Genomic DNA, 12,906 nt, shown 5'->3' with positions numbered 1-12,906 from the left:
AGTTAAAATAATACAGGACTAACAAAGGCCAGAGGCTCCTGACTTGGGACAGGCGCACAAATGCGGCGGGGTTAAACATGTTTGTGAAATCTCAACCCTCCCTCTATACCTCTAGCCAATGCAGAAAAGTAAACGCATTACAATACGCACATTAAAATTCAGTTCAAGAGAAGTCCGAGTCTGATGTCAGAATATGTAACCAAAGAAAATAAACAAAATGACAATAATACAAAAATAACATCAGACTACTATCAGTTAAATGTCATGCCAGCTCCATACTTCAATTAAACTGATTGAAAAATTATGTCTTCATCATATGAATATCAGGCACAATCCTCCCCGTGAGGGGTTTAGTATCATACCATCATAACATATATGAGAAGTCATACCAACAACTGGTTTTTAAATAAATGTGTTTAGTTCCGATGCAAAGACCCTATAAATGAATCAATATTAACGCCAAAATATGCAATCTTTAATGACCTAACAACAAAATCATAACTCTATCCCTTCTTAATAAGTCTATTTAAAGGTTTTGTTAGCTTCTGAGGTGAATACTGATATTTTTGTGCTTTATAAAGAATATTCCCATAAAATATTGGATGTGAAATACTTGAACGTATAAGAAGTCTGCATGTTGAGCTATATTTACGAATGATACCCTTATACCGATGATAAAATTTAGTAAATGTTTTGACTAGTTTGTGATATCGAAAACCCTGGTGTAATGATTTTTCAGTAATACATAAATTTCTCTCGTTAAAATCTCAGTATCATACCATCATAACATATATGAGAAGTCATACAAGTTGAGATACATAAACACTGTGTGGACAAGACGCGTTTTTGGCGTATTGAATTTTAAACTTGATGCTTTTGTTGTCTATTAATCATGCTTTTCTTTGTCTAATATGGTCTCCTTTTTGTTTGTATTGTAGTCCTGTAATATTATGTTGTCATTTCAATGTTATATTTAACTTTGTCATTAAAGTGCGAGGTTTGGCATGCCATAAAACCAGGTTCAACCCACCACTTTTATTCCCCTTTAAAAGTGTCCTGTACCAAGTCAGGAAGATGGCCATTGTTATAATATTGTTCGTTTCTGTGTGTGTTGCATTTTAACGTTGAGTCGTTTGTGTTTTCTCTTATTTTTTAGATAAGACGTGGCACGGTACTTATCTATCCCAAATTTTTGTATTTGGTTTTGATGTTATATTTGTTATTCTCGTGGTGTTTTGTCTGTTGCTTGGTCTGTTTCTGTGTGTGTTGCGTTTCGGTGTTGTGTCGTTGTTCTCCTCTTATATTTAATGCGTTTCCCTCGGTTTTAGTTTGTTACCCCGATTTTGTTTTTTGTCCATGGATTTATGAGTTTTGAACAGCGGTATACTACTGTTGCCTTTAAAATCTCAAACATTGTTACATATTACGTACAAGTTGAGATACATAAACACTGTAAGATGGTGACAAGGAAACATCACCATCTAAAAATGGATAATTAACGATAGGAAATGAAAAATCATCTCTTTTATCATAAATTTTAGTATTAAGCTTTCCGTTAATGATATAGATATCAAGATCGAGGAAAAAGCAGTGGTCATTGTTAGTATTAGCTTTATTTAAAGTCAGTTAAACAGGATAAATTTCTTTAGTATACATACTGAAGTCGTCATTATTGAGAGCCAACATATCATCCAAATATCTAAAAGTATTATTAAATTTGTGTATCAGATGTTGTTCGATTGATCTATGCTGATTTTTGTCATATATTGTAGCTCATAGCAATACAAAAACAGGTCCGCAATAAGTGGTGCACAGTTAGTCCCCATTGGAATTCCGATAACCTGACGATATACGGAATCTCCAAAGCGAACAAAAATATTATCTAGTAAAAATTCAAGGGCAGATATAGTATCAAAGCATGTCCAACTGACAAATTGTTTTTGTTTATTGCTACTAAAAAATGACATAAAAGAGTTTGAACATATATATTCACATTCTGACTTTTTAAATGCCCATTTAATTAAGTGTGTGATTTTTTTTTTAATGAGAATGTGAGGCAATGTGGTAAATAAGGTAGAAAAATCAAAACTTTGAACAGATTCAAAATCACCAAGATAAGCATGCAATTTATCAAGTACTTCCAACGAGTTTTTGACACTCCAAAAGTAACTAATTCTACTATTTTCGAAGACCTTATTTGAACAATTTTTTATCAGGTTTTTGATTGTACCAAGTGTACTGGTAAGAAGAATAGATTATTTAGTAGTGGAACAATGGGTTGAAGATGAAATAAATCTATATTTGTAAGGTGGTTTGTGTATCTTCGGAAGCTCGTTTAAAACATTGGTGAAAGTCAGAGCTAGATAGTATATTATTATTAGTATATTTATTCTCACTTCAATGCATAATGAAAACTGAAAGTTTCTTGCAAACACTAGTAACCGTTTTTACAACTGAACAGGTCATTTGAACTGAACAACTCTTGATATTATAAATTCTTGCACTTATTGTAAGGGGAATAAATGAAGATCTTTTCAGTTGTCCAGCACACTGACTATCGCGATATCTTGCTCCAATCAGTGTTGGTTCAGGTAATTTAGGAAAGAAACGCCTAGCGTGCAATCATGAACTGTTAAGTACACGTCAGTTCATCCATAGAATAGCTGTTTGAACATTTTCAGTAGCGTTCAGAACCAGGTACATTTATAAATTGGGACATACAATTATTTGTGTAGATCAATAAGGGTTGTCTTCCTTTATGCAAGATTGTTTACACTCCTTTACTTTCTTAAACTTTTTTTCTTTGAAAAAAAGTAATGGCACTATCGATTTTTTAACCATATTACATTACTTTGTATTTCAGAAATGTCACTTGCATCAAGGGCGTGTGATAGGAGGGTCCAGTACATTAAACAGAATGCTATATTTAAGAGGTAGCCCTGCAGTATATAACGACTGGGCAGAAAATGGAGGATTTGGTTGGAGCTACAAAGATGTAATTCCATATTTTCTTAAGTCTGAGGATCTACAGATTGACGACTTGAAACTAAGTGGTATATTTTAATCATTTGATGTAGATATATATTTCATATGATATTGGCTATATGATTGTGCATTCTTGCAATGTGATTAACACACTAAAACTCAAAATTTTTGACAGGACCAAATTCAATAAATCTACTTTGAAAAAAGAAAAATTGGGATGTACTGTTTAGAACCAAAACGTTGTACTGAGTGTTATATTCAGTTTTTCGTGGTTGTTTTGAAAATAGTACGCCAGACGCGCGTTTCGTCTACACAAGACTCATCAGTGACGCTCATATCGAAATATTTATAAAGAAAACTTGAAGTATGTATATTTCGATTAGTGTAATTAGCTTTTTAGTTTTCAATTGAAAGATATAGAGTTTTATTTTACTTCAGTTTCGATCAATGAAGGCAAAATATCGAAAAACGTTTTTTGAATCATCGCAAACATTAATTAAAAAATGAAATGATGATGAATGAAATTAGTTAAATTTAATGCAGTATTAGTAAGGCATGTATGTTTGTTTAAATAGCGAGAAATTAAAAATTTTAAAACCTTGAAGAATTTAATTATTGAAGATTGAAGTGATTACATATAAGAGAATCTATTTATATAGAGATGTTTCACGTTTTGTAGCATTTCCCGAAATATGATTATTAATCAGTCTAAAAAATGTTTTGCGAAAATTTTGGTAATAAAGAAATCAACCTAGGTTTAAACATTTACATCTTTTGTATCTACATACAACACATAGTTTAGCGTTCAACATAGTTTTGGTAGTGAATTAAAAAGTAATATCACAAAAATACTGAACTCGGCGGAAAATTCAAAACGGAGGGTCCCTAATCAAATGGCAAAATCAAATGCCCAAAGTCATCAAACGAATGGATAACAACTGTCATATTCCTGACTTGGTACAGGTATTTTCTTATGTAAAAAATGGTGAATTGAACCTGGTTTAATAGATAGCTTGTTAGACAAGCGCATCAAATTTCATTATATTGATAACGATGCGAGAGCAAAACAAACAGACATAATAGGTAAAAATGTCAAATATACAGCAGTCCGCATTGTGTTATTTTAATTCGTTTATTAGCCTATCATTCCACTGGTGGTCCTCTGACAGTAACTGACGGATCTCACCCACAGCTAACTTCTATAATGCAAACTGGAGCAGCTCAGTTAGGATATAAATATACAGACTGCAATGGAAAAGATCCAGTTGGTAAATTAAAATATGCATGTTATATTATACATACATGAAAATAAGCTTGTACTTGCACCTGCTGTGAATAAAGTCAAATTCTATAGAACAAACATGCCCACTCAAAGGATTTTACAAGAAGACAACAAATTTGCTTGGCAACGGTTATGATCCGTTCTTCTTCTATGCATCGAAGAACAAGTTACTAAAAATACGAAAAACGTTTTCAAATGCAAGTGGGGAAAGCGAATAGCTGCAATTAAGTTCCTAACAGGAAACAGCAACAAAGAAAACGCATTTACTATTATTAAAGATATAAAAAAATATTTAAAAGGAAAACGAACATCGTACTAACATATATTTTAAACTTTACTGAGTTCGAGTGTTGTACATCTAAATACTCAGTCCGATGTTTTATCAATGAAGAACGAAAAGTAAAAGAAGCATTTGAACTACTAGTATGCATTTAATAAGTTTTTCTTTACTTTTAGATTACGAACAATTTAAAGGCAATTACTGTTCAATAGAGCAATTTTACGATAAATGTCAGGTAACGAAATTTATTTTTACATTTGTGCAGGTTTTTGTAAAAACCATGTGACAATTAATAGAGGAGAAAGGCTTCACACAGCAGCAGCCTACATACGGCCAAGTATGAAGCGTAAAAACTTACACATAGCTCTCTACTCTCACGTTATCAAGGTAAATATGTCATTTACACCTGTTATTATATATATGATGGAAAAAGACAAGGAGCAGCTTTACTCAATAAATACTAAACCAATTATATGCTAACATCTGTTTTATGACGTTTAGTTGCGTCAATTGTTTGATAATTCTTTTATCAACTGCTTTGTGATACATTTTGTTTAAGCTGATTAAAGCAGTTAGGTTGGTTTTTTATTAAATGTTTTTAATAGGTACCAGCTTTATAATTTTATACGCTAGACGCGCGTTTCGTTTACATAAGACTCATCAGTGACGCTCATATCAAAATAGTTATAAAGCCAAACAATCAGTGACGCTCAAATTAAAATAATTGTAAAGCCAAATAAGAACAAAGTAGAAGTGCATTGAGGATCTAAATTACCCTTGGTAACGAAACGTCCACCAGCAGTAGCATCGACCTTGTGGTGTAAATAGTTATCGAAGGTACCAGTAGTCTTTTTCACAAAAAATCTTAAGTGTAAAATTAATCTTATGATAAAAATATTTAGTTGAATTGTTTAGGAATATTTTGGACTGACGATAAATTTTACACTTAAGATTTTTTGTGAAAAGGGCTACAGATTTATAATTTGATACGCCAGACGTTGAACCTGCATTTCTACTGTAGAAATCACTCGAGTTTGCGCGACACATTTACACTTCTACATCTTCTCTGTTGAACACTATTCTTCTTCTATTCATTACTCTCTAGTTAAGATAGATTGATTGCTATTTTTGTTTTTTTTAAAACGTCATATATATTATACATAACTGTCATACAAGTGATCGAGAGGGTAAGCAAACCAGGTTAATCCGGTATTTTTTAAATAAGGAAATGCCTGTTAACTATGTTATGAGTATGCCAGTTATTTTCCATTCGTTTGATATGTTTGAGCTTTTGATTTTGGCATTTGATAAGAGACTTTCCGTTTTGAATTTTCCTTTGAGTTCTGTATTTTTGTAATTTTCGTATTTTTAAATTTCAATGAAACAGATACTTATTTCGAATGGTAAAGCTGTGGGAGTCGAATATTTACGCAATGGCAGAAAAGCAACAGTTGGCGCGACAAGGGAAGTAATTTTGTCAGCAGGTCCAATATCATCGCCACAGATACTTATTATGTCTGGAATAGGACCTGAAAAACAGCTTCTTGATTTGAAAGTAAGTATTAAATTCAAAACAAGGATGGAATCTCGATCAACCGGAATACAAATATAGTTTTTGATTTTGGGGTTGTTTGGAACGTCCACGACATGAATTATATATGCTACTGTAATATACTGCTGACACATGTATTAAATGGTTTGTACAATTTTTTAGGGATCTAATAATAAATGAGACGGGGAAACCTTTTGAATGTTTATTTTTAATCGTAGAAAATGTTTATGAACTTTCTAATTATCAAAAAATGAGGCATATCTATCAACTACAGAAAACTTCACTTCAAGTTAAAAATAACAACAGATTTTAACAATTTACAATTTTTTCCTAATGTACCAAAGACAAAAATATATTGTTTACACTCTTATAATAACTTATTATTTTAATGCAGATACCTCCGAAAGCTATATTACCTGTTGGCGAAAAATTACAAGATCAGATTATATTTCCATTAACATTCCATATGAACGAAACATATACAATAACACCTGCCAGATCTACAAGTATTATCAATAGATTGAAGTATAAACTAACAGCCAAAGGTAAGATTTAGTATAAAAGCCCAATTATGTGATAGCCGTAGCAGGAAGAGTCACCATTGATAATCATATGTAATAAACAAACTACCGTATTATATGTAATCAGTATCAGTGGCATATTATCTATAACTGAAAGTGTTGTTCAGTTAGCACCAAAAAAAGAAGGTTCAGCACTGTACATCCTGTTTGAATTAATTGTGTCCATTATTAAAATTAGTAACTAAAACAAATTCATGTATTACTGAGGTCAATTTTACTAAATTCGTGTTGCTGAAATCACGATATTGGGATTCCAGTCCGTCATACGGAGCGGGATGTATAGATACAGAGCTACATGCCATTGTACACGGTACATTAAATACGACCATCTTTGTACTAGAAAGAACCTTTACAAAAACACTTGATGGTCCCATAAGCAGTCTCATGTAATGTAAAATTTTCGTCTCATATCAAACAAATCGATTTTTAGTTTCTTGCCAAATTTTTATAATCTGAAGTGGATAAATATCATAATCCTAAATCACTCTGACACAATAAGAATTCGATATTTGCAATCACGGCAATTGATACAATATTAATCACTTATGTTTCAAAGTAAGCAAATTCGATGTTCGATTCCTCAGAAGTAGATATTGGGTTTTGTTATAGGTATGTTGGCATCAAACGGTGGTATTCTTGGTCATCTGCTACTGGACACCACGAATTCATCCTCAGCCAACAAACAGGCGGACATCATGATAATTATGGCCGCCATTTTATCACAACATTGGGAAAGTTCAGAAACAACTGAACGAATGGTTTGTATAAGAATATAAAGAAGAGTCGATAAAAAGGGAGACAATAAAAAAACAGCATTTTATTGTTCCATTTTTGATTTGGAAAAAACGCATCATACAAACATTCCATAGAATATATGTTCTAAACAAATAATAGACAATAAATGAGGTGGTAAATTTGCAGCAAAACAGGTTATTTGGAAGATGTTTTTCACATTCGGTTTCTTATCCAATCTATAGGACCATAACTTCTGACTATAAAAGTTAAAGTCGTCAATTTTTAACTTGACATCCATTTGTCAGCAGTAAAGGCTAATTAGAATTTGAAAAGAATTGATTTAACAGTTTATAAGTTATCCGCGCATACTCCATAAAATGATATTTTCAAGTTTACGAAAAACCAAAACTAGTGAAAGGTAAAAATGAAAATCATTGCTCTATAAGAGTTTAATTGTATCATTATGAATAAATGTTTAAGATTTTAGTTATTAGACATTTTGGTATTTTGTAGATGCAAAATGGACAAGGTAATGGAAAGGTAACGGAAGGATTTACATTATATATACAGTTACTATCGCCCGCTAGTAGGGGTAATATGTCAATTACAAGTACTAATCCATTTGATCAACCAATCATAGACCCACAATATCTGACAGAGGAACAGGACATCAAAGCAATAATATATGGTATGGTTTTTTTTTGTTCATCACCGTAATAGAGGTCATCTGAAAGGAATGTTTTGACTCGTAAACTTGTCCCACCTTACTCACAAGCTGAAAAAAACATCTCCGCGATTTAGGTTATATATGGTATGAGTTCAAAGAGGAAGATATCTTTGATAAATAGGATATATCAAAGCAATAATAACTGGTATGTTGTTCACTACTATTTCAAATAGTAATGAAGGTGATTTTATTTTTAAACCCTGTTTCTGGTACCCTTGATGATCAGTATTAATGTATTCAATATAGACCGATACTTACAAAACTATAAGGATCACTGAGAAATAGAAATATAGTAATCCCGTTCAGGACAAACTTGCATTTTTTTTTTATAAAAACGCTGCCACGATTAGTCGGAACGTTGTCATTAAATCCGTTACCTCGTGTCGCGCCCTCTGCAAGTTAAATAATCCAAAAAATCCAATAATAAAGTAGAATATAATTTAATTCACTTTTTGGGCGCTTTTTCGAAAGCCAAATAAAAAGAATTTAATTTTGGTAAATACAAGTAGTAAAGAAACATGAAACTAATAATCAGATATATGAAGATGTGGTGTGAGTGCCAATGAGACAACGTCCATCCAAATAACACTTCATAAAAGTAAATCATTATAGGTAAATGTACGGCCTTCAACACGGAGCCTTGGCTTACACCAAACAACAAGCTATAAAGGGCCCTAAAATTACTAGTGTAAAACCATTCAAACGGGAAAACCAACGGTCTAATCTATTTAAAAAACGAGAAACAAGAAACGAGAAACACGTATAAATCACATAAACAAACGACAACTACTGTACATCAGATTCTTGAGTTAGGACAGGTGAAAACATTTGCATCGGGATTAAACGTTTCAATGATACCAAACCTTCTCCCTTTTTATGGAACAATTGTATAACATCACAACATAGAAAAACACACGATAAAATATCAATTGGAAGGCTTGATTTTTTAAATTTTTTTTTAAAAGCAAACCATAATCAAGATGGCTTAAAAATTGGAGGCTCTTAAGAGCCTGTGTCGCTCACCTTGGTTTATGTGCATATTAAACAAAGGACACAGATTGATTCGTGGCATTGTGTTTTGGGGATGGTGATTTGTTTGTAAATCTTACTTTACTGAACATCCTTGTTACTTACAATTGTCTCTATCTGTAATGAGCTTGGCCCTATAATTACAAAGGAAAATATTTTGTAAAAACTATAAAAGGCAATAACTCCTTAAGGGGTCAACTGATCATTTCGGTCATTTGACTTATTTGTAGATCTTACTTTGCTGAACATTATTGCTGTTTATAGTTTATCTCTGTCTATAAAAGTATTCAAGATAATAACCAAAACCAGCAACATTTCCTTAAAAATTACCAATTCAGGGGCAGCAACCCAACAACCAGTTGTCCAATTCATCTGAAAAATTCAGGGCAGATAGATATTGACATCATAAACAATTTTATCCCACGTCAGATTGCTCTAAATGCTTTGGTTTCAACGTTATAAGCCAAAATATACATTTTTCCCCTATGTTCTATTTTTAGCCATGGCGGCCATCTTGGTTGGTTTAGCTGGTCACCGCACACATGTTTTAAACTAGATACTTATGGCCAAGTATAGGTAAATTTGGCTTAGTAGTTTCAGAGGAGAAGATTTTTGTAAAAGATAACAAAAATTTACGAAAAAATGGTAAAAATGACTATAAAGGGCAATAACTCCTTAAGGGGTCAACTGGTCATTTTGGTCATGTTGACTTATTTATACCAATTACCAATTCAGGGGCAGCAACCCAACAACCGGTTGTCTGATTCATCTGAAAATGTCAGGGCAGATAGATCTTGACTTGATTAACAATATTAACCTCTGCCAGATTTGCTCTAAATGCTTTGGTTTCAAAGTTATAAGCCAAAATATACATTTTACCCCTATGTTTTATTTTTAGCCATGGCGGCCATCTTGGTTAGTTTAGCGGGTCACCGCACATATTTTAATTTAAACTAGATACCCAATAATGATTGTGGCCAAGTATGGTTATATGTATGAGCTAAATAGGGTAACCACAATTATTTCCTTGTTTTTGTTATTAAGATAGCCAGACATCTGGTAATTATTGAATATGCTACTTATATTTGTTTATTTGTACTTGCAGGTATAAGAACTGGTATAAAGTTGACGAAAACAAAAGCTTTCAAAAAGATTATACCTAGATTTCCACCTTATTTATATAAAAAATGCAGTGGTCACAAACCAAACAGCGATGCCTACTTTGAGTGTGTTATCAGATATACCGCAATACCAGCAAGCAATATTGTAGGCACTAACAAAATGGGAGGCAATAATGATAACACTTCCGTAGTTGACCATCAGCTAAGGTAATAAGATAAATAAAGGCAACATTTGAGTAACGCTGTTCAAAAGTCACAAATCGATTGAGAGAAAACAATTTCAGGTTACAAACTAAAAAACGAGGAAACACACCAACTACAAGTCGTATGAGACTCTCATATGACCATATGCCATTTCGGACACTACCGTCACATCCCTGATAACTGTAGGAATGAGTAATCTGCCCTTATCCTTTTATGTGAATGCATTTAGATTTCATAAGGATATTAGTCAAGTCATTCACTCATACAGACCCCTGTTAATGTATTGGATTATAACGTATGGTATACTTAAATTATAATTAGACGGTCAAAATTGGGATGTTGAATTCGATGCCTTATATTGCATGATTGATATGCTCTACACGTTACACAACCGTTACGCCAGCTCTTTCAACATCGATAGATGGCCCGTCGAAACAACAACCAATAAACATTCAAGAACAGTGCAGTCAATTTAAAAACACAAAGACTGCATTTTCTACTACTTAGCAGAATGTTAGTCTTGCTCCGGGTCATATCTTTAAAGGGTTGTTGTAAAGGAACAGTAACATGTAGAGCATGGCAATCTCCACAGATTAAACTATCTGATTAACGTTTCAAACTCAAGAACTTGTAGACTAGTATGTTGTACCATCCAACGAAGCAATCGGCATTTAGGTGTAATATGTGCCACTGGATGGAAAACTTTCATCCATTCATCCAATCAACGTTCAAACCATCAACATGTATCTGTGATATCTGTTGCACCATAATGTTTGATATATGATAAACAGTTCTGATCGTTTTCATCATATTCCTTTCTTCCATATGCATGCAACAATAAATAACAGTTACTTTTTGTAAATTTGTAACAATTGCATTAGATTCAGCAAATTTAACATTTAAAATAAAACCGGCTATATAGAGGCAACTATTTGTTAATAACATTACCATTAAAAATGTCATTCAATTTATAATAAATTGAGATGTATTTATCCCAAATATAACTTATTTCTAAAAGCAGTTTGTAGCAAATGTCATTACTCATCAGGGCGAATACAAATCATTCATTTATTTCTGTTTTATGGATTGTTCTGTGTTCTTTGACATTTGTATTTGAAGCTGTAAGTTCCAGGTGTAGATACAAGTGAGGTGATTATAAAATATAGTCAAAGTTATCATTTAGTTTTGACTTTAATTTGTCCAGTTGGATATTTTTTGGGGACAAGACGGCGAGTCAAAATACAAAGTAAACAAAAGTTGGTGAACATTTATTTTACATAACTGTTTTTCCCGATTTTTAAGTCTTGAATTGGAATCTCCGTATCTATGACATGTTTTTACTACCATTTTTTCATTGCATTTTAATTGAAAACGATTTCAACCTTGAACTTGTACTGATTTTTTTCAATTTCAGGGTCAAAGGTATAGATAAATTAAGAGTGGTAGATTCGTCGGTTATGCCCTCTCATGTTTCTGGAGATCAATATGCACCTATTGTTATGATGGCGGAGAAAGCTTCAGACATTATCAAGTCGACCTTCAGAAAAACATACAAGAAAAACAGATTACGCTAATTTATAGGCGTTGAATTGAATCAAACAATCTTGTTATTAATATGTCCTTGAACACAAAGAAATGTTTGCCAATAAGACGGCAGATTAAGCAACACACTAAAAAGACTTATTTCTTTGTTGTATGGTGTCAGAAGATTCTCTCAATTATTGACAATATATATTGATTCTTACCAGCGAACATGGAAGTAGATTACACCTCACAATAATGTTGTAGCACGATTTTCTTATTGCCTCTTTTCTGAATGTCATGGTTTCATATACGGCAAGTAAATGACGCTTTCCTGCCAGTTGTTTATATATAGAGGTGATGGGTCCGTGTAACACTTATCAATTCAAAGTTTTAAAAAGTTTTGAAGTTTTAGATTTTTGGAATTTTGATCAAAGTTTTATAATATCAAAATTTCAAATTGTGTAAAAGTTTTGAAATTTTGAAATTTTAACCAAATAATTAAAATATTAAAATTCTAAATATCGTTTTTAAATTTGATAGTTTAAAAATTTGATCAAACTTTAAAAATACTAAACCTAACGTGCGATTTTGATTATTTCACTATTTGAATGTTTGATTTTTTAAACTTTTGATTAAAATATCAAAAATTGAAAAGGGGCAAAAAGAGGGGTACCTGTAAACTGCGAAACGAAACGAAACAGAATGAAATGAAAACATGCTGATACATAACAGTAAATGTATAAAATAAAACCACAGGTACGGACAGTTCTATGAGATGAAAAATAGGATGACAAAATAAATATTTCTCAAAAGAAGATAATTCATTTTAAAACAAGACACACGGCTCTGATAATGACCATTTTTACATGATGGTTTACTCAGTACC

The 12,906-nt window shown here is 32.3% G+C and overlaps 1 protein-coding gene across 1 annotated transcript in view; it reads left to right on the top strand.

Moving 5' to 3' along the window:
* Window positions 1-12,276, top strand: part of LOC143047589 (glucose dehydrogenase [FAD, quinone]-like) — a 35,644-nt gene extending 23,368 nt beyond the window's left edge. Inside the window, exons 5-13 of the mRNA XM_076220692.1 lie at window positions 2,864-3,053; window positions 4,125-4,253; window positions 4,813-4,934; window positions 5,935-6,102; window positions 6,494-6,644; window positions 7,290-7,438; window positions 7,929-8,103; window positions 10,277-10,499; window positions 11,911-12,276. Coding sequence (XP_076076807.1) covers window positions 2,864-3,053; window positions 4,125-4,253; window positions 4,813-4,934; window positions 5,935-6,102; window positions 6,494-6,644; window positions 7,290-7,438; window positions 7,929-8,103; window positions 10,277-10,499; window positions 11,911-12,070 — 1,467 coding nt within the window. The 3' untranslated portion in view covers window positions 12,071-12,276. The remainder of the gene's footprint in view (window positions 1-2,863; window positions 3,054-4,124; window positions 4,254-4,812; window positions 4,935-5,934; window positions 6,103-6,493; window positions 6,645-7,289; window positions 7,439-7,928; window positions 8,104-10,276; window positions 10,500-11,910) is intronic.
* Window positions 12,277-12,906: the final 630 nt, after the last annotated feature.

Source organism: Mytilus galloprovincialis, chromosome 10 (genome assembly GCF_965363235.1).
Source record: "Mytilus galloprovincialis chromosome 10, xbMytGall1.hap1.1, whole genome shotgun sequence".
NCBI lineage: Eukaryota > Metazoa > Mollusca > Bivalvia > Mytilida > Mytilidae > Mytilus > Mytilus galloprovincialis.
The sequence above is the reverse complement of the archived record's forward strand: the minus strand, read 5'-3'. Positions and strand labels throughout refer to the sequence as shown.